Source organism: Aquarana catesbeiana, linkage group LG12, assembly GCF_042186555.1.
Source record: "Aquarana catesbeiana isolate 2022-GZ linkage group LG12, ASM4218655v1, whole genome shotgun sequence".
NCBI lineage: Eukaryota > Metazoa > Chordata > Amphibia > Anura > Ranidae > Aquarana > Aquarana catesbeiana.
This window is the reverse complement of record NC_133335.1, coordinates 75722877-75745494: the sequence shown is the minus strand read 5'-3', so window position 1 is coordinate 75745494 and position 22618 is coordinate 75722877. Positions and strand designations below refer to the sequence as shown.

The window sequence follows — 22618 nt, the reverse complement described above, 5'->3', positions numbered from 1 at the left end:
CTGTAGAGGCTCTTACAGGGCTGCCCTTTTTCTTTTTTTTTTAAATGACACTATGGTGGCAACTTATATGTGAGTAAGGAAATAGGTTTCAATCTACTTTGAATGTGTTGTGAAAAGACTTTATACAAGGTCATTTTACATACGTAAATTCTGTTTAATATTCAGATACAATTTTTTTGTAGGTCAAGAGAATGTCTATGTTCTAGCTGTCAGGACACACACATAGCGGCTGTCTCTTACTTTCAGTTCTTTGTGTCTTATGGAATATCCTTCTTTCAAATTCTTTCTGTTCCATGAGAGCAGGGAATGTGCTATCATAATACTGAGGGAGAAAGAAAGGACATTTTGAGAGATAATTAATCTTATGAAATTAAAGCAATTCATGCAGAGATAGATGATTAGTGAACAAGAGAGGTGGCGGTGAGAGCTGCCACTAAAATGGTCAGAGGCCTTCTTCCATTCCAGCCTAATTGGTACATTAAGCAGTCCTTGTTTCTAGAAACCACATATTTGTCTACTTCAGATCACTAGGCATCATAAAAAATTGTTTTAGATTTTTTCACTACAGTTTTTCATGGATGAAAAAACATCACAAACGTTGCCTATCTTACAGGAACCTATTACGGTTTGTATGTCTGTTGTAAGCAAAAATCGGATGCCTCTATATGAAAAACCTCTCAATTCTGGTTGCTCCCATGTCACAAGTAGCCATCCCATTCCATTTTAAAGCTAGCACCAATCAGAGATGGTAGCCAAACTCTAGCTGCTGAATAATGCATGTTTGTTCCACCCCAGGGTGCACATTAACCACTTTCTTTAAGTTGAAGTGGTTATACCGGGATGATGCCTGTAGCTACAGGCATCATCCCGGTATCATAGCCAGCAATTCCCTAAACAACCACTTGATCACCTCTGCTGGCTGTGGAAGGGGGTCCCCCCCTCCTGCCTTTCCTGGGCTCTCCCATCCGATGGCAGAGCCTGGGAGCGCTGCGACCAGCGGTGATGGCTGCACTACACAGGGAGAGAGCAACTGACGTTGTTCCTCCGTCTCTGTGATCCCGGAAAACTGGAAGCAACAAGGATTTCACCACTTCTGGTTTTAGATTTGTTTACCTGATAGCCAGGAAAGCAGTCGATCAGAACGATCTGTGTCTGATCAGCTGTATTGGAGGCCAGAGGAGAGACTTGGGGTCTAATAGAGTCTTTCTCCATAAAGAGGATCTGTCACAGCCCATGCTGTCACAAGGGATGTTGTTCATCCTTTGTGATAGCAATAACGCTAATAAAAAAAAAATAAAAGGGACAGTGTAAAAAAAAAGTTTTAGATAAAACAATAAAAAAAAAAAAAAAACGCTCCTGTCCCCCCCCCCCCCATGCTTATATGCAAATGCGAACACATACGTATGACCCACACGCATATGTATACAGTGATTGCACCATACTTGTGAGGTATCTTTGCAAATGTCAGAGCGAAAGCAATAATTCTAGGGCCAGACCTCTGGTGTAATGCCAAACTGGTAACCTGTAAAGGCGTTTAAAGTGTAGCCTTGAGAGATTTTTAAGTACCATAGTGTGGTGCCATTCCACGGGCCTACGAAATTTTAGTGTGACATGTTAGGTTTCTTTTTACTACTCGTAACATCACCTTTTATATTTGACCTAAAATTAGGTATTATACTGTGTTTGTGTGCAATAAAATTCATTAGTGTCAGAATTGGCCCGGTAGGAAAGTTGTTAATATAAATGGAGGAGGGTAAATGGGCAGCCTCCCTGCATCAGTGTTATCTTAGGTCTGCTTCAAATGAGGACCATCTCATGCCTGAGCATACTTTTATAAAATGTGGAAAGTGAAATACAATTAGCAAAGTCACTATTAATACAAAATACTATCTGTGACATATAAACCTAATGTACATAAATCACAAGCAAATCAACGTGCTCCCAAATGTGCAGCATCATTAGGCATTTTCACTCCACCCCTTTACAATATGGTACAAATAATGATGCAGCACAACTAAAACAGTATCTCAAATAAATGAATCCCAAATGATGAAACAAAAAAGTACATAAATATGTATGTGTGGCCAACCACCAGTGAATTCTAGATATCCCAACCCAGTGTTGCCAACCGCCCAATAATTTACGGCAACCCGTAAATATTTAGCATATTTTAGGGCTGCCCGTAACGGGCAGCGCAGCACGTAAAAAACATGGCTGTGGGGCCAACATGGCAACTGCGCATGCGCTGCTCCGAAGCTTGCTGAATTCGGAAAAGCCCGTACCCAGCCAGGCGGGCGCATGCACAGTGATGGAATGGCGCTGGCCGGCGCCATTTTTAAAGGTTAGGCACTCAGTCTCGGCTTGTGCCTCGCCACATCATGGGTAAGAATGGACCACGGACCACTCCACAGCCTCTGACCATGTCCTTCCTGTTCCATGTATGCACAGCCTCTTTCCACCTCCTTCCTGTTCCATGTTCGCACAGCCTTTGACCACCTCCTGTACCATGTCCGCACAGCCTTTGACCACCTCCTTCCTGTTCCATGCCTGTGCAGCCTCTGATCACCTCCTGTTCCATGTCTGCAACCTATGACCACCCCCTGTTCCATGTCCGCAGCCTCCGACCACCTCCTGTTCCATGTCCGCAGCCTCTGACCACCTCCTGTTCCATGTCCGCAGCCTCTGGCCACCTCCTGTATCAGGAGAGGAGTCAAGAATGGGAGCGCTGCCGGGATGGGGGTCACAGGAAGAGTCAGAGGTGTGTGGACTGTAGAGAGGAGACTATAGGATAAAACCAGAGCCACCAAGCTGGAGCCGACTGACTGAGCCCTGCACAGTGCACCTGAGAGGAGGTCAGTGACAGTGCTACTAGGCCAGTCTGGGGTCGGGGGGGGGGGTCCCTGAAGTAAGGGGGGGAGTGAATACAATAAGGTAAGGGGGGCACTAATATAAAGGTTCCCCTTTATATCAGTACCCCCCCTTACCTTAGTGTATTCACATTCCCAGAGTTCCTGGCGTTTCCCTTTACATCAGAGTCTGCAGCAGCACTTTGAAATATTCTGCAATGGCCGAGTTAATCACCTGATCTCAACCCAATTGAGCATGCATTTTATTTGCTGAAGGCAAAACTAAAGGCAGAAAGACCCACAAAGAAAAACTGAAGACAGCTGCAGTTAGAGCCTGGCAAAGCATCAGAAAGGAGGAAACCCAGTCTTTGGTAATGTCCATGGGTTCCAGACTTCAGGCAGTCATTGCCAGTAAAGGATTCTCAACAAAATATTAAAAATGAACATTTTATTTATGATTATATTGATTTGTCCAATTACATTTGAGCCCCTGAAAATGGGGGGAGCGTTGCAGTTCCTAAAATTTGTACTTGATATTTATGTTCAACCCCCTGAATTAAAGCTGAAAGTCTGCACTTCAAATTCATTTGGATTGTTTCATTTTAATTTTATTCTGGTGGCATACAGAGCCAAAAGTATGAAAATTGTGCCTGTGTCCAAATATATATGGACCTAAGTGTACTCTATTTTTGTATGTGCCTGTTCAATGTCGCCCGTGCGTGGGAAAACGATGGCTTGTTATACTCTCTTGAAACGTAATAAAAATATTGAACCAGAAGATAAATGTGGCAAGATGAGGGTTTGTGAACACAAATAAAGGTAGACATGGCAGCCTTAGTAAAGCCATATTCCTTCAGAGCCTGGGCCTTAAAAAGCCATGAAGGTTAGAGAATGAGAAGAAGAATGTAGCGATAGGGTCTGGGAAATCTGGCAAAGGCCATAGAACGTCTGCAACCAGAGTATTACAACTGAGTACCATGATCTTCATAAGGTGCACCCCCTTATGAGCACTTTTTGCGATTCGGCACTGCGTCCCTTTAACTGACAATTGCGCAGCGGTGCAACGTTGTACCCAAACAAAATTGACGACCTTTTTTTCCCACAAATTGAGCTTTCTTTTGGTGGTATTCGATTGCCTCTGCGGTTTTTATTTTTTGCGCTATAAACAAAAAAGAGCGACAATTTTGAAAAAACGCATTATTTTTTACTTTTTGCTATAATAAATATCCCTCCCCCCCAAAAAAAAAAAAAAAATATATATATATATATATATATATATATATATATATATATATATATATATATATATATATATATATATATATATAAATTTTCCTCAGTTTAGGCCGATATGTATTCTTCTACATATTTTTGGTTAAAAAAAAAAAATTGCAATAAGCATATATTGATTGGTTTGCGCAAAAGTTATAGCGTCTACAAAATAGGGGATAGATTTATAGCATTTTTATTATTATTTTTTGACTAGTAATTGCAGCGATTTTCATCGTGACTGCAACATTATGGCGGACACATCGGACAATTTTGACACAGTTTTGAAACCATTGGCATTAATACAGTGATCAGTGTGATTAAAAATGCATTGATTACTGTAAAAATGTCACTGGCAGTGAAGGAGTTAACACTAGGGGGCGGTGAAGGGGTTAACTGTGTTCCCTGGGAGGCGATTCTAACTGAAGGGAGAGGGACTAACTACAAGTGACAGATCGTGGTTCCTAGCTAATAGGAACACACGATCTGTCACTCCTGTCAGAACAGAACAGTTTACACACACTCATCCCTGTTCTGTGTCTCCTGGTTATGATCGCTCGTGGCCGGCGGTCATCAGGACCGTCGGCCACGAGCATCGGCACCCCCGCTGTGCAGCGGTGCTCGCGTGCCTGCTATCCGGGCCCCGCGAGATGACGCACAGTAACGTGATTTCACGCAGGGCAGCCAACCTGCTGTAGTAAAACTGCGGCGGCTGGTCCGGAAGCGGTTAATGTAACCTTTTGTTTTTTTGAAAAAATTCAATAAGAAACTATTGGCTGAAGAATCATCTTTGAGAGAGGGAAAGGGTTTCTGCTATTTTTACTTTTTTAATCCAGATGCTCCTACACTGTCTGGACCACTGTCAAAGCCTCTCCTCTCTTTCAGGGTTTGATCAGACTAACATGACAGATTTGGTAGGGTTTCTCCTCATTGGCTCATGGGTCTTATTAGTTTTAACTTCCAACTATCTCAAATGGGCCCTGCCAGTTTGCTAGGAATTGACTCTCATCACGATAGTCGTGCGATAAAACATGCTCCAATCGCGGGATGCATGTCGCCCAAAAGTTGAACTATTTTTGGGCGACGTGTCCCGCGATTGCAGCGAAACAATCGCAGCAGACCCGCACCGCCATTCAAAACACTGTAGTGTGAATGCAGCCTTAGACTGTAAGCTCTAAAGAGCAGGGCCCTCCTGTATTAAATTGTATTGTAACTGTAATGTCTGCCCTCATGTAAAGAGCTGCACTAACTGTTGGCGCTATATAAATCCTGTATCACAATAATAATATTTTTGCAAAAAAAAAAAAGCAGCATTTATAATTTTTTTTACCCAGGAGCCTGCAAAGCATTGCACCCGTGATCAGTGGATTGTGGGCGCAATGTCAGAGTTCTGCAGACAAGCCCTACAGCTTTCAGCCCACACATATGTACAGTTTGGAAGCTGCAGGGCTTGTGAATGAACTACAAGCCGTCTGCTGCGGTAGGGGGGAAGGGATTTCATTTATTCACAGAGCTCTGTTTTTAAAATGTGGCAGTGGGTGTAACATGCTCCAAAAGGTGAAGGTAAAAAGTTCTGAATTCGGGGGGGGGGAAGAGAGATTGGTTGATCATGTGTCCACTCTGGTCACATGATCAGGCACTGGTCCCGTCCACTACCAATCATTAGCAGGGACTTAGAGCTGTCTCACAGCTCGGTCTCTGTGCTGGGAGCATGCTATCAGCAAAGAAACATTGGCCACCCAGAGGACACATATGTGCGGTGTGGATATTAAAGCCCACTTTTTGGGGATGTTTATTGCCCCCAAATACAAGTGTACATAAACCTAGGATAAAGGGTGGTTATGTGAGAGAGAGGGAAGCTCTGGGACTAGCTTTCTCTCCCACCCTCTATGCACTTACAGTTCAGTGTACTGTACCGTATTCAGCAGCACCTGCCTCTTCCCCATATGTCACATGACAAGGGGAGGTAGGAAGAAGGGCACTCTGCCCTCACTCTCTGGCAGGTGCCCATGCTGACAAAAAATGTCTTGTGTTTTCAGCATAAATGCTGCCCTACCTTTTCTGTTGCAAAGTTACACTGCTACTGCAGGGAAGACCACCACGTTACACTGCTACTGCAGGGAAGACTGCCATGCTACACTGCTACTGCAGGGAAGACTGCAACGCTACACTGCTACTGCAGGGAAGACTGCCACGCTACACTGCTATTGCAGGGAAGACCGCCACGTTACATTGCTACTGCAGGGAAGACTGCCACGTTATACTACTACTTCAGGGAGGACCGCCATATTACACTGCTAATGCAGGGAGGACAGAGCAAATTCCTCCCTCTAGCAATGATTGCAGCAGATGCACTGTGCTCCTTTCTGAATGATAAAAGTGATAGTAGTGTCACTCCTGTCATTCAAACTAGGGAGAGGAGGGCTGACCAGCTCTAAACACCCCCTCTCCACATAGCTCCAGTGCACCCAGGGCACGTAACCCTTTTGCCCACTCCTTGTCCCGGGCCCTGCTTTAGTGCAGGCCATTCATTCAGTTTTAAAGCCTTGCCCACCCATCAGAGGTAGGGCACTGTGACACTAACAAAACTGAATGGTGTCATTCAAAGTTGCACTTTGGTGTCATAAGATTGTGTTGTCATTTGTCAACTTTGCAACTATAGCTGGTGGGTGGAGGATGTATAAAGACCTTGCAAAGAAACATGCAAGGTGTCTACATGTTGACATTATATTTTTCTTACATCCTGGAGTTGATCTATACATGACTAGGGTCCTTCTAATCCTTTTGTAATAGTGCTGTCACTTTATATTGTAAAGTGCTGTGCAAACTGTTAGCTCTATATAAATATTGTTTAATAATATTAATCTTTAATCACTTGCCTACTTAAAATTTTTGTTAAATAGACGGAAAGAGATTGAAAATTTTGAAAAAAAAAAAAAAATGTATAGTTTGTTATAAAATTTTGCAAACAGGTAATTTTTCTCCTTCACTGATGTACGCTAATCAGGCTGGACTGATGGGCACTGATGAGGCGTCACTAATAGGGGACACTGGTGGGCACTGTTGGGACTGCACTGATAATCAGGACACACATTATCAGTGTACATGTCCCTTTTACACAAGCCGGTTATCGGCTCTCCTCTCCTCGTGCTGTCAGCGTGGGGGAAGGAATGCCGATAACTGGCTTTTGTTTACATCCGTGATCAGCTTTGAAAGGACACAGCTGAGCATGTGGTAAAGAGCCACTGATTGGCTCTTTACCTCAATCTGTGATCAGCAGTGTCCGGGGGACACAGCAACCACAGAGCACGCCGCAAGGGGCGCAATCACGGGAGGATGTCTTGACGTACTCCCAGAACTAGCCGGCTGCGCTATAGCTGTCATTCAGCTATAGCAAGGTTGGCAAGTGGTTAATGCTATTGGCACAATAATGATTCCAAAGAAAAAAAACACCATTTTGTCATAAGCATGAAATGGAAGCAGCCTAATGTCCCAACATCTTTCTGTCATGTTCACCTCTTTGCAAAGAAGTGTTAGGACTAATTGGAAAGTCTCAGAACATTCTTCAAACTGAAGCATAACATCAGAGTGAAAAGAACCGATGTCACACTGAAGCTCACATTCATAACATCATGCTACTCTCATGACATTAACTCATGTAGCCATGCTCATATAAAGAGGGTGAAGTTTAATTTACAGTCATGTGACAAGGATGATGTAAAGCTTGGATTGTGAGTTGCTTATTCATAGTTACATAGCTGGTAAGGCTGACACCAGTCCATCCAGTTTAACCTGAGTATTCCTGATATCTATGTCAGCTATCTCTTACAAACCTGAATTTATTACACAAATGGGTAAATTGTGCTTCATAACAAAGTAGACCAAGACTTTTCTGAAACAAGAGCTCTTTGTCGCTTATTACAACCACACAGGTATCTTCCTTTTATTCTCTAAGCGCAGAATAGGAAACCTAAAGCAAGAACCTGAATGGTTGTATCAGGCAACACTGACAGCTCTTGCTGCAGACACTTAAAGCTGAATTTCAGAAAACTAAAATGTCCTCCCATGCAATAGGGCTTCGCCCCCACTGCAGGGGTTAGATGTTCATTCATGCCCAGGGGACCATGAAATGCAGTTTTAATTAACCGATTCTCTGCTACTGCAGGCTCCTTCACGCTACTAGTTCCCTGCAGCATATTCTCCCTTGCACTCCAGTGGTCTAAAGTCCTCTGAGGTCATCAAGACCAATGCAAGCCCATAGCCCTGCACTGGACATGAGGATGCCGAGGGACAGCCCACTGCTGGAGTGAAGGGGAGCACTGTTGGTCAGGGGAGAATCAAGTCAATAGAAGTACTTTTCACGTCCCTTAGACTAAACAAGCAGTTAACCCTAGCAGTGTGGGCGCAAATTTTTTTTTTGTGTCCCAACTGGGGTGATTTCCCTCACTTCCTGTCCTTGTGGCATCACAGGTCACCTGACAGATAATCTGACCCCTCCTTAAGCCCCGTACACACAAGCCTGTGTGTAAGGCAGCCAATCCAACAAAAGCTGGGCCATTTGGCCGGCTTCTGTCGGACAAGCATGCTGGATAACCAGCAGCTGACCAGCTCCCGATCAGCAATCTCAGCCGATGGCTGAGATCGATGACTGGAGTGTTCTGGCATGGGGGGCCATCCCCCTGTCAGAACACAAAAGAGCAGCAGGGGAGATTGCTGTACTAACGTTGGATCGTCAGTTGGAGCTGTCAGTTTTTAACAGAAAAAAACTAGTGGTGTGTACCAGGCTTTACTCTACTAAGTACATGTGCTTTTGTTACTGTCATTTCCTGTCCTTGTAACAACTTTTCACCAAGACAGGAAGTTAGGGTAAATTTCACCAATGGAGACAGGACTAGAAATCAGACAGGTTTTTACTCTTTCCCTCTCTGTACAAATCAGGAAAAAAAAAAGGATCTACTAAGTTAGATTCAAACAGAACATTCTATTTTTGCCTAACAATAGAACAATCAAACATTTATCTACACTTAAGGAAATATTTAACTGGATTGTTAGTTTGTATTTTGTGTTTTAGTCACACCAGTACAAGCTGAAGACAGGGGTCAGTGCAGAGGGGATGCAGTGCAGAGGGGGTGCAGAGGGGATGCAATTTACACTCAAGTTTTACTTTAGCCAGAAGTCGATGCCCATCCTGGTCCAAAATGATGGCGGCTCTTACAGTGTAAAGCGTTGGCTCCTGTGGAAGATATTACAAGAGTCTATAGTTTTACTTTGTCAGCACGTGTATGAGTATTCAAAGAGAACACAGGTTTACCCTATTTATTAATATTATCCACTTTGCAAACTAACAGAATCTGTAAACCAAACAGACCACAGTGAAGACTTATTGTACTAGGTGAACAGCCTCTCTTCTTTTAGTAAATCACTCAGTTTGCAGGGAAAGGCAGTTTATGAGTCAGCAACTGCAAGTCTAAATGACCTCTGATCCAGGAAAAGAAATAAATAGTGACATACTGTATATAAGGAAGCGCATATAAATCACTTAACATAAGTTTACATGTGCGATCACTTTTCAGAGGGTGATAGAGAAGCAGCGTGCAGGGGGCAATACTTTACCCTTGTCAATGCCGGTTTTGTTTGCCAGAGATTTTGAATGGGATTACTGATCTGTAACCACAAACCAAGGATTTGGCGTGCAGTTGTGATGTAGTCCCTTTGACTTCAATGCCATACTCGACAAGCACTATTAAATATGCCAAGGCCGCAAAGCATTGGAGCCACCGCATGTGTACAGGCCCCTCTGGCTGTATGTTATCTTATAGGTAGGCAGTTGTGGGGTGGTAAAACCGTAGCTCAGCCACCTGCTTTTACAGCCCCTTGGTTTCTTTGCTTTGCTGCAAACAAATATATTTAAACCTGTTTTGTAAATAATGAATGAATGAAAGAACAGGAAAGTATGCTTAAACTAGTTAGCTGCTATGGTAACATATGTACAAAGAAAAAAAAATCACCAGAGTCTGGAATTGAAATAAAGCGATTTTTCTTTTTACTGTACAATAATTTTCTACAATAGCTCACTAATGTACACAGCGTTTACCATCTGGTTCTTGTTCCTGCCTCTAGGAAGGTAGATACTACAGAAAACTGAGGGGGCACAGCTTCATGTGACTAGTGGCTACACCCCTACCATACAGTGAATGAGTTCAGGAGTAACAAGCAATAAAACAAAAGGCAATTTATTTATTACATCAATTTATAGTGTGCCATTGATTTACGCAGAGATTTTCAAATATCTATCTATCTATCTATCTATCTATCTATCTATCTATCTATCTATCTATCTATATATCTATCTATCTAGATAGATATACAGTATATACGCAGTAGAGCTGCACAGTTAATCGTTAAAAAATTGTGATCTCCATCCCTCCCCCCAATCTCTCCTGCAGAGGTTGCCAATTCTTTCATATAAACAGGTGGAGAAACTACTATCTGCTCACTCAGCTCTCAAAAGAAAGCATCCGGGCATTCTGCCAAGTCTTTAACTTGAAACATTGTAACTAAGCTTTCTTCTTAGATCAAAGGGATAGAACTTCTGTGTAAATAAATAATCTGGGCAGTCTGCCAGGTTTTCAACAATGTGTAAATGCAGGAAGTTTAATCACTTAAAGTCTAAATCTTTTTCTGACACTTCTTTCTTAAGTTAAAATCAATATTTTTTGCTAGAAAATTACTTGGAATACCCAATTATACCCACGTTATATATATTTTAGCAGAGACCCTGGGGAATAAAATGGCAATTATTGCAATATTTTCTGTCACACTGTATTTGCCCAGCGGTCTTTCAAATGCAATTTTTAGGGAAAAAATACACTTAAATGAATAAAAAAAGAAAAACGAAACAGTAAAGTTAGCACAATTATTTTTGTTTTAATGTGAAAAATGATATTACACAGCAAGAATCGTGATCTATGTTCTAAGCAAAAAAATTGTGATTCTCATTTTAGCCAGAATCGTGCAGCTCTAATACACAGTATCTCACAAAAGTGAGTACACCACTTACATTTTTGTAAATATTTTATTATATCTTTTCATGTGACAACACTGAAGAAATGACACTTTGCTACAATGTAAAGTAGTGAGTGCACAGCTTGTATAACAGTGTAAATTTGCTGTCCCCTCAAAATAACTCAACACACAGTCATTAATGTCTTAACCGCTGGCAACAAAAGTGAGTACACCCCTAAGTGAAAATGTCCAAATTGGGCCCAAATAGCCATTTTCCCTCCCCGGTGTCATGTGACTCGTTAGTGTTACAAGGCCTCAGGTGTGAATGGGGAGCAGGTGTTTTAAATTTGGTGTTATCACTCTCACTCTCTCATACTGTTCACTGGAAGTTCAACATGGCACCTCATGGTAAAGAACTCTCTGTGGATCTGAAAAAAAGAATTGTTGCTCTATATAAAGATGGCCTAGACCAAGGATATGCAATTAGCGGACCTCCAGCTGTTGCAAAACTACAAGTCCCATCATGCCTCTGCTTCTATGTGTCATGCTTGTTGCTGTCAGAGTCTTGCTATGCCTCATGGGACTTGTAGTTCTGCAACAGCTGGAGGTCCGCTAATTGCATATCCCTGGCCTAGGCTATAAGAAGATTGCCAAGACCCTGAAACTGAGCTGCAGAACGGTGGCCAAGACCCACAGTGGTTTAACAGGACAGGCTCCACTCAGAACAGGCCTCACCATGGTCGACCAAAGAAGTTGAGTACACATGCTCAGCGTCATATCCAGAGGTTGTCTTAGGGAAATAGACGTATGAGTGCTGTCAGCATTGCTGTCGAGGTTGAAGGGGTGGGGGGTCAGCCTGTCAGTGCTCAGACCATACGCCGCACACTGCATCAATTAGTCTGCATGGCTGTCATCCCAGAAGGAAGCATCTTCTAAAGATGATGCACAAGAAAGCCTGCAAACAGTTTGCTGAAGACAAGCAGGCTAAAGATGTGGATTACTGGAACGAAGTCCTGTGCTCTGATGAGACCAAGATAAACTTATTTGGTTCAGATGGTGTCAAGCGTGTGTGGCGGCAACCAGGTGAGGAGTACAAAGACAAGTGTGTCTTGCCTACAGTTAAGCATGGTGGTGGGAGTGTCATGGTCTGGGGCTGCATGAGTGCTTCCGGCACTGGGGAGCTACAGTTCATTGAGGGGACCATGAATGCCAACATGTACTGTGACATACTGAAGCAGAGCATGATCCTCTCCCTTCGGAGACTGGGCTGCAGGGCAATGTTCCAACATGATAATGACCCCAAAAACACCTCCAAGATGACCACTGCCTTGCTAAAGAAGCTGAGGGTAAAGGTGATGGACTGGCCAGCATGTCTACAGACCTAAACCCTATTGAGCATCTGTTGGGGCATCCTCAAATGGAAGGCGCAGGAGCACAAGGTCTCTAACATCCACCAGCTCTGTGATGTCATCATGGAGGAGTGGAAGAGGACTCCAATGGCAACCTGTGAAGCTCTGGTGAACTCCATGCCCAAGAGGGTTAATTAGGGCAGTGCTGGAAAATAATGGTGGCCACACAAAATATTGACACTTTGGGCCCAATTTGGACATTTTCACTTAGGGGTGTACTCCCTTTTGTTGCCAGTGGTTTAGACATTAATGGCTGTGTGTTGAGTTATTTTGAGGGGACAGCAAATTTACACTGTTATACAAGCTGTGCACTCACTACTTTACATTGTAGCAAAGTACCATTTCTTCAGCGTTGTCACATGAAAAGATATAGTAAAATATTTACAAAAATGTGAGGGGTGTACTCACTTTTGTGAGATACTGTGTGTATATATATATATATTTTATATATATATATATTTAGTACTTTTACATCAGTCCCTGCTCTCAAGGAGCTTACAGTCTAAGGTCCCAAACTCAAGCTTAAAAAAAAACAAAAAAAAACAAATGCAGACACCACATGTAAGTGTTGGTAAGCTGAAATATATTACAATTTTGGTTCTGGGTTTAATAGTGCTTTAACCGCTTGCCGACCGGCTCACGCCGATATATGTCGGCAGAAGGGCACGTACAGGCATACTAACGTACCTGTACGTTGCCCTTTGAGAAGCGGTTTGCGGGCGCGCACACACCGCGAGCTCCGTGAGTGTGATCGCGGGTCCTGCGGACTCAATGTCGGCGGGGATACCTGCGATCGTCTCACGGAGAGGAAGAATGGGGAAATGCTGATGTAAACAAGCATTTCCCTGTTCTGCCTAGTGACACTGACACTGATCACCGCTCCCTGTAATCGGGAGTGGTGAACCGTGTCATGTCACACGTAGCCCATCCCCCCCACAGTTAGAATCACTTCATAGGACACACTTAACCCCTTCACTGCCCCCTAGTGGTTAACCCCTTCACTGCCAGTCACATTTACACAGTAATCAATGCATTTTTAATCGCACTGATCGCTGTATAAATGTGAATGGTCCAAAAATAGCGCCAAAAGTGTCCGATCTGTCCGCCATAATGTTGCAGTCATAATAAAAATCGCTGATTGCTGCCATTACCAGTAAAAAAGAAAATTATTAATAAAAATACCATAAAACTACCCTCTATTTTGTAGACGCTATAACTTTTGCGCAAACCAATCAATAAATGCTTATTGCGATTTTTTTAACCAAAAATATGTAGAAGAATACGTATCGGCCTAAACTGAGGAAAAAAAATGGTTTTTTATATATTTTTTGGGGATATTTATATTATAGCAAAAAGTAAAAAAATAATGCGTTTATTTCAAAATTGTCGCTTTTTTTTGTTTATGACATAAAAAATAAAAACCGCAGAGGTGCTCAAATACCACCAAAAGAAAGCTAGCTTTTCTGTGGGGAAAAAAGGACGTCAATTTTGTTTGGGAGCCACGTCGCACAACTGCGCAATTGTCAGTTAAAGCGACGCAGTGCCGAATCGCAAAAAGTGCTCTGGTCTTTTGCCAGCCAAATGGTCTGGGGCTTAAGTGGTTAACATCCACATAATAAAATTTGGGGAACATGTGGATAGAGGACCAGGTATTTGCCTTAAATACTTGAAAGACGATGCCTCCTGTTGAAAGGCCCAAGATATTGTACAGCACTGATAGACTAAGCACTGACAAGGAACGTTGGTTTCTGTCCTTTGAGTGAACGCTTGCAAGACAATCTGGCTAATCCAATGGGAAATTTATGAGGAAGATGCTGAAGAAACTAGGCATGGACAATATGGAACAATGGGAGTGCATCCCTTCTTTCAAAGAAAGCTCTGGCAATCAATGTCCTCTTTAAAGCGGAACTTCAGTCATTTTTTCATATTTCCATCTATTAAATCTTCTAACCTTGTTGTTTTAACTTTGAATAGTAAAACATTTTTTTTCTGCCAGTAAATCCCTTATACAGCCCACTTCCTGTTTCTTGTCTGGTCATTAGCCTAGGCTTATGACATAATGCACAGCTCTCTCTCGTGAGAGTTTGCCAGGAAGGGAGAAAGGGGGGGGGGGGGGGATGGTGAGTCATAAGAGGGCCAATGAGAGCTGCAGAGCTGGAGGTGTGCCTCTGTGTGTCTGTGTAAATCCAGGAAGCGTATCCTTTCCAGTTTCCCTGGAAGTAAACGGCGCCATTTTCAAAAATCAAAAGCACTCAAACACACCGATCTTGGTGTGATCTAACACTCTTAAGGGCAGAGGAGGGATTTGGGGTCTTTTAGACCCCAGATCTCTCCATAAAGAGTACCTCCCACCACCTATAACTGTCACAAGGATGTTTACATTCCTTGTGACAACAACAAGAGTGAAAAAAAGCGACAGTGTAAAAATAATAATTAAAAAAAAAAAATGAAAGTGCCCCCACGTTCGCGAGGAAAGGCAAACTCATGCGCTGGTCCCACATGCATGCAAACAGCGATCATCCCACACATGAGGTATCATCGCGAACGTCAGATCATGGGTAGTAATTCTAGAACCAGACCCCCTGTGTAAATCTAAAGTGGTAACCTGTAAAGGCATTTAAAGTGTCACCTATGGATTAAGTACTTTGTCGCCGTTGCTTGGGCATGCACAACTATAACCACTTCACACAAATCGCCGTACCCGTACATTGTTACTTTGATGCTAAATACCGTTGTTATGGCAGCAGCTAGCTGCCATAACCCTGGTATTTTCAGGAATGGCGTGCGTTTCTCTTTAAGATAAAAGTGTTCTCTGTGGTGGATTCGCAGCAAGATCACTTATCGGTTGAGGGAGAGGTGACCACCCACCTCCCATCACGATCCGGTCGTCTCTGCCGCTTACCGGAGCCGTCGGTAATGGCTAATACAATGAGGGGAAGATGCCCCCCGCTCGGCTCCATATCATTGGAGGGCGGAAGGGACGTCAAACGTCACTTCCGCCCCAATACTCTTAAAGGAAACTTTTTTTTTTTTTTTCAAATGACATTTTTTTTTTCCAAATTACATTTTTTTTTTTTCAAATTGCATTGTATTGTAAATATGAGATCTGAGGTCTTTTTGACCCCAGATCTCATATTTAAAAGGTCCTTTTTTATATTACAAGGGGTGTTTACATTCCTTGGAATTAAAAATACAGTGTCAAAATAAAAAAGTAAAAGAAAAAAAAGAAATAAAATGTAAAGCGCCCCGTCCCGACGAGCTTGCGCGCAGAAGCGAACGCATATGTGAGTAGCGCCCGCATATGAAACTGGTGTTCAAACCACATATGTGAGGTATCACCGTGATCGGTAGAGCGAGAGCAATAATTCTAGCTCTAGACCTCCTCTGTAACTCAAAAATGGTAACCTGTAGAAATTTTTAAACGTCGCCTATGCAGATTTTTAAGGGTAAAAGTTTGTCGCCATTCCACGAGTGGGCGCAGTGTTGAAGCATGACATGTCGGGTATCAATTTACTCGGCATAACATTATCTTTCACAATATAGAAAAATATTGGGCTAACTTTACTGTTGTCTTGTTTTTTAATTCAAAAAAGTGCGCTTGTAAGACCGCTGCGCAAATATGGTGTGACAGAAAGTAATGCAACGACCGCCATTTTATTCTCTAGGGTGTTAGAAAAAAAAATGTTTTGGGGGTTCTAAGTAATTTTCTAGCAAAAAAAAAAAATTATTTTAAATTGTAAATACCGAGTCTGAAAAATAGGCCCGGTCCTTATCTGCTAGCCGACCGGCCGCCGCAGTTATACTGAGGCAGGTTGGCATGGCTGTGCAAATCGCCGTAGCTTCTTTATGATGTCACAGCAGGAGCAAGCGCGCCACCAAAGGCGTGTGTCCCTGGAGCCGATGCGTGTGCCCAGCGGGCATGATGACCGCCAGGCACCCGCGATCGCTCGTGACAGAGCGAGAACTGGGATCTGTGTGTGTAAACACAAAAATCCCGGTTCTCTCTGGGGAGAGGAGAGAGATTGTGTGTTCATACTAAGTATGAACACCGATCTCTCTCCTCCTCCAGTCAGTCCCAGCCCCCCTACAATTAGAACACACTGAGGGAACGCAGTTAACCCCTTGATCGCCCCTAGTGTTAACCCCCTCCCTGCCAGTGACAAGTATACAGTAATCAATATCTATTTTTAGCTCTGATCGCTGTATAAATGTCAATGGTCCCAAAATAGTGTCAAAAGTGTCCAATCTGTCCGCTGCAATGTCGAAGTCCTGATAAAAATCGCAGGTCGCTGCCATTACTAGTAAAAAAAAAATAAATAAAAATGACATAAATCTATCCCCTATTTTGTGGACGCTATAACTTTTGCGTAAACCAATCAATATACGCTTATTGAGATTTTTTTTAACAAAAATATGTAGAAGAATACATATCGGTCTAAACCGAGGAAAAAATGTGTTTTTGTTTTTTAAATTTTGGGATATTTATTATAGCAAAAACTACAGAATATATTGTTTTTTTCAAAATTGATGCTCTTTTTTTGTTTATAGTGCAGAAAAGCATGTTATATGACACAGTGCTTGTCCTGTGTCATTTGGCCCCCTGTAAAAACCTGGCCTATCCTGCCAGTTTCTCCCCACCCCTCTGTAAACTGACCACAGTGTATCATGTCTTCTGAGACCAAACATTGTGGTCAGTTTATGTGCCTCTGTCATCAGCAGCCTGCTATCTGCTCGCCTCTCTGCTCCTGTGTCCTCCTCCCCCTCCCCAATCTGTGTGTGAGCCGCCCCTCCCCCTCCTGCTGCTCTCATAACACTAACCTGTATACACCATCAGCACTGCCTCCTATTGTAGTGTCCTCCTCTATGAATGATTTATAAATATAAATGCTGTAAATACCTCATTTAAGAGCCGAGATTGCGACCACATGATCAGCCAGCTCTCTCCTCCAGACTGACATCAGCAGAGGAATCTCAGCCCCGCCCACTGCATCTCTCAGAGCAGGAAAGGAGAAAGCAGTCAAGTGATCTCAATCTCGGCAGTGACATTAGGTATTTGCAGCATTTATTTTTATAAATCACACACAGAGGGGGATACTGCAACAGGAGGTAGTGCTGATGGTGTATACAGGTTAGAGTGGCTTAACAACCACTTTAAGTGGTTAAAGCATGACATGTTTGGTATCGATTTACTTGAGCGCAACATCTTTTATATTTAAAAAAAAATTGAGTTATGTATTGTGGGGTTTTTTTTATTCCAAAGAGTGTATTATTTCAAACAAAAATGGTGTTAGAAAAACAGCTGCACAAATATCTAATTAAAAATAAATAATATTAATGTTTGGGGGTTCTAATTTTCTAGCAAAAAAAAAAGAGATTTTTACATGTAAATAAAAGTGTGAGAAAAAGGCCCGGAGGTCAAGTGGTTAATAACCACTTGCTCTCCAAAAGATTCACCCCCCTTCATGACCAGGCCTTTTTTTGCTTTTTGGCACTGCGTTACTTTAACTGTCAACTGGCGGGCATGCAACACTGACAAGCGAAATTTACATCGTTAGCCCACAAATAGAGCTTTCTTTTGGTGGTATTTGATCACCACAGTTTTTTTTTTTGCGCTATAAACAAAAAAAGACCGACAATTTTGAAAAACAATCATTTTTTTTTTATATTCTGCTATAAGACATATCCAATAACAATTTTAAAGAAATCTAATGTCTTCAAAAATGTAGGTCAATATGTATTCTGCTACATATTTAGGTAAGTAAATCCCAATAAGCGTATATTAATTGGTTTGTGCAAAAGTTGTAGCATCTACAAACTATTGAATATTTACTGGAATTTTTATTTATTTTTATACTAGTAACGGCAGCGAACAGCAGCTTATAGCGGGACTGCCTGACACTAACACTTTTGACAATTTGTGGGAACCAGTGACCCTAATACGATAATCAGTGCTAAACATATGCTCTGTCACTGTACTGACACTGGGCTGGGAAGGGGTTAAACATCTACGACAATCAAAGGGTTAAATGTATGCCTAACCAGTGTTTATGTGTGCTGCTTTTACTAAGGGATGTGCTGGTTTTTATTCCCTACTTTGCATTGAAACAAATTCCAGCACATCCCTACTGACAGGACAGAGCTGTTTTCTTTCTCCTCGCCGATCAGAAGGTTCTGGCAGTCATCCATTGGCTGGCACCCGCTGATCGGCTTGTGCTGTATCTAATCACAGCTGGTGCACGCCCCCTACCCAGAAGTGCCAGATCACGTACTTGGTATGTGATCTAGCGCAGGAAACTGATATTCCGCCATACTCCTATGTGAGGCGATCGGCAAGCAGATAAGATCCAATGGCTGTGGCCTCTGGTGTTCGTTTACATCCTGCAGGGATCGGCTCCCTCTCCTGGCCGTGCCTGAGTAGTACACCCCATAGAATTCTGTGATTTGCCTACCTCTATCTCCTGGCTAGTACATGGCCCTGTGAGGTCTATATGGCTGTACTGCACAGGCCAAGGAGCCACTCACCTCACCTGTCAGTTTTGATGGAGGACCTGAACGGGCGCTCCATGTTAGCCTATGGAGCGACGGATGTCAGCGGAGACATGTCCACTGACATCCGACCCGGTCCAATCCGCTAAAAGCAGACGGATGGCCCTACGTCCAGGTCCGTCGCTGGTGGATCGGGTGAGATCTGATGAAAACGGACAGGCTGTCCGTTTTCATCCGATCCCTCCATAGGCGGCAGCGGTGCCTGACAAGCCCCTCCCCGCTTAGTGAGCAGAGAGGGACCTGTCATCCGCCGGCTCAGTGGAGATCAACGGAGAAATCTCCCACTGAGCCGGTGGACCGAGGAGGACTCCGTGGAAGTGGAGTCCGCCTCGTGTGAAAGGGGCCATACAGCCTAAAGTGGAACTTCACCCCCAAGAAGTTCAGCATTTTAAACATAGGAAACTCACAGCAGAAAAAGTCCAATTAGTCCATCGAGTCAAGCCATTTTTTGGGGGGGGTGGGTTTTTTTTTTTTTTTTATTTGTTAACTTTGTTGTCTGACTATAGATCTATGTTTATCCCAAACATGTTTAAAGCCATTTACTGTAAACTGTCTCACTATCTCTGTTGGTAACTTATTTCAAGCATCAACTACCCTTTCAGTAAAATAATACTTTCTAAAATTAATTTTGAACTTCCCTCCAGTTAGTTTGAGGTCATGTCCCCATGTTCTTGATTTTGGTTTCAGATTGAAAAATCCTGCCCTCCTGAACATTATTCACCCCCTGGATGTGTTTAAAGGTTTCAATCATGTCTCCCTTTTCCCTTCTTTACTCCAGACTGTACATATTAAGTTCCTGAAGTCGCTGCTTGATAAGTCTAAAGCTGGATACACACTATACAACTTTTGTTGTTCGATTTGATTTAGATTTACCTTCAACTATGTAGTACAAGGGCCTGCCTGATTGCATACAAATTGAAAGTGTTTAGGTTTGACCTCGTATAAACCATATAGGTTTTTGTAAATCTAAAGGAAAAAATCTCAAGGAAATTGTGTGCATCCACCTTTATCCCCCCACACCTTTCCCGTTACCCTTCTCTGGACTCATTCTATCTTATTAATATCTTTGTGTAAGTGAGGTCTCCAGAACTGGACACAGTATTCTAAATGAGGTCTCACTAAAGATCTCGCAGGGGTCTCTAAACTACGGCCAGTTGTTCAGGAACTACAATTCCCATCATGCCTAGTCACGTCGGTGAATGTCAGAGTTTTGCAATGCCTCATGGGACCGCAACAGCTGGAGGGCCGTAGTTTGGAAATCCCTGAGGGAATCAGAACCTCCTTCTGGTGATCCCTCTAGTGATATAAAGATCTTTATCGGAGAATCTGGTGGTGATCCCTCTAGTGATAACTAAAGATCTATATAGAGGAATCAGGGTCCCAATCCAGTTTATCCTCCAGGTCCCCCGCTGTGTCATCCTCTGGGTCCCCTGCATCCTTCCCGGCTTTCCAGCTCCTTCTCCGGTCCCCCCAGGAATCAGGACCTCCTTCCTCCTGCTGGTGATCCTTCTAGTGATAGAAAGATCTATATAGGGGAATCAGGACCTTCTTCCTCCTGCTGGCGATTCCTCTAGTGATATAAAGATCTATATGGGGGAATCAGGACCTCCTTCTTCCTCCTGCTGGTGATCCCTCTAGTGATATACAGATCTATATAGAGGAATCAGGACCTCCTTCCTCCTGCTGGCAATTCCTCTGGTGATATAAAGATCTATATAGGGGAATCGGGACCTCCTTCCTGCTGCTGGCAATTCCTCTAGTGATGCAACCTAGAATGCTATTTGCTTTTCCCACTGCCTGGTAACACTGTTTGGTCATTTTGCAATCATCTGAAACTTCTGCCTTCTTTTTTTGGTAGGGAGGGAGGGGATTGGTTACCTGGTTTTGTCAGGTACTCACTCCCATTTCCACCCAGATCACTTAAGCAATTAAAGTGGAAGTTCACCCCCCCCCACTCTACCTTTTGGGACTAAGGATGAGCTCAGGCAGGTTCACAACTCCACGAGCCCGTGAGGAAGCATACACTGTACATCACTAATCACGGGCAGAGACATTTCCTGATCTGCGGCTGCACAGATCGGGAAATGTCTCACTGCCTGTGATTAGCCCTGCGGAGCGTAAGCTTCCTGGCAGGTAGCATGTGGACTTCTGAACACGCCTGAGCTCATCCTTACTTGGGACACATCTCAGGTCACAGAAGGTTTCGGGACCATTTGTATTTTTAGCTGCTGACTTTTAATTTTTTTTTTTGGGTGGGGGGGGGGGGGGGGGGGTCTGAAAAACCTCTAAAGCGCTCCCTGTACTGCAGACACAGAGGGTTTACGACGCCTTCAGAGGAGCGTTTGGGCATAAAAACTCCAAGCGCAAATTAATGCTAGACACGTTCATGCATTCTAAATGAACATTCTGCCCAATAGAATGGATTAACGCCAAACACAAACAAAAGCACCTAACAGCGGCTTTAGGCACATTTTTAATGCTGATCACTCCTCCCATGGAGCAGAGGCATCCAGGGGAGGGAAAAGAAAATGTTATGTGTGCATGAGGCCTATATTTTTCTCCTGTATTCTTATAGTATTATTATTATATGCGATTTATATAGCGCCAACAGTTTACGCAGCGCTTTACAATGTATAGGGGGGACAACACAATTACAGTACAATACAAAAGGTAGAGGAGGGCCCTGCTCGTAGAGCTTACATTCTAAAGGGAGGGGTGGTGGTCCAAAAGGTAATAGCTGCAGAGAATGATTTGATGGGGGTGGCTCGGGGATAGTTGTTATGTGGGTGTGGGATAAGCTTCCCTGAATAAATGAGTTTTCAGGGATCTCCTAAAGGTGGACAGGGTAGGGGCTGATCAGACATACTGAGGCAGGGAGTTCCAGAGGATGGGAGAGGCTCTGGAGAAGTCCTGAAGGTGAGCGTGGGAGGAGGTAACAAGGGAGCTAGAGAGCAGGAGGTCCTGGGAGGAGCAGAGGGGACGATTTGGGCGATATCTGCAGATGAGGTTGGTGATGTAGATGGGTGCGATGTTGTGAATTGCCTTGTATGGTATGGTTAGCATTTTGAATTTTACACGGTGGGGTAGGGGAAGCCAGTGAAGAGATTGGCAGAGAGGGGCGGCAGTCATGGATCGATTAGTGAGGTGTATTAGTCTAGCAGCAGCATTCATAATAGACTGAAGGGGGGATAGCCTGCTTAAGGGTAGGCCATTAAGGAGAGTTGCAGTTGTCAAGGCGGGAAATAATCAAGAAGTGAATAAGTTGCTATGTGGTGTCATTAGACAGGAAAGGTCGAATTCTGGAGATGTTGCGGAGGTAAAGGCGGCAGGATTTAGCCAGTGATTGGATATGGGGGCTGAAGGAGAGGTCAGAGTCAGGGATTACACCCAGGACCCTGGCATGTGTGGAGGGACCAATGGTTGTGTTGTTGATATTAATGGTGAAATCACGGGGGGTGGGGGGTGGTGACCGTTAAGGAGGAAATATAACAAGCTCAGTTTTAGAAAGATTAAGTTTGAGGAAGTGGTGTGACATCCATACCG

The 22618-nt window shown here is 43.4% G+C and overlaps 1 protein-coding gene across 2 annotated transcripts in view; it reads right to left on the bottom strand.

Moving 5' to 3' along the window:
* COPZ2 (COPI coat complex subunit zeta 2) overlaps positions 1-22618 on the bottom strand; it is a 134000-nt gene that overhangs the window by 107537 nt on the left and 3845 nt on the right. The window contains exons 2-3 of one of the 2 annotated variants that reach the window (XM_073608071.1): positions 9280-9348; positions 241-322 (exon numbers count right to left, since the gene is read on the bottom strand). In XM_073608071.1, the coding sequence (XP_073464172.1) occupies positions 241-322; positions 9280-9348 (151 nt within the window). The remainder of the gene's footprint in view (positions 1-240; positions 323-9279; positions 9349-22618) is intronic. The other variant, XM_073608072.1, reaches the window with a different exon arrangement.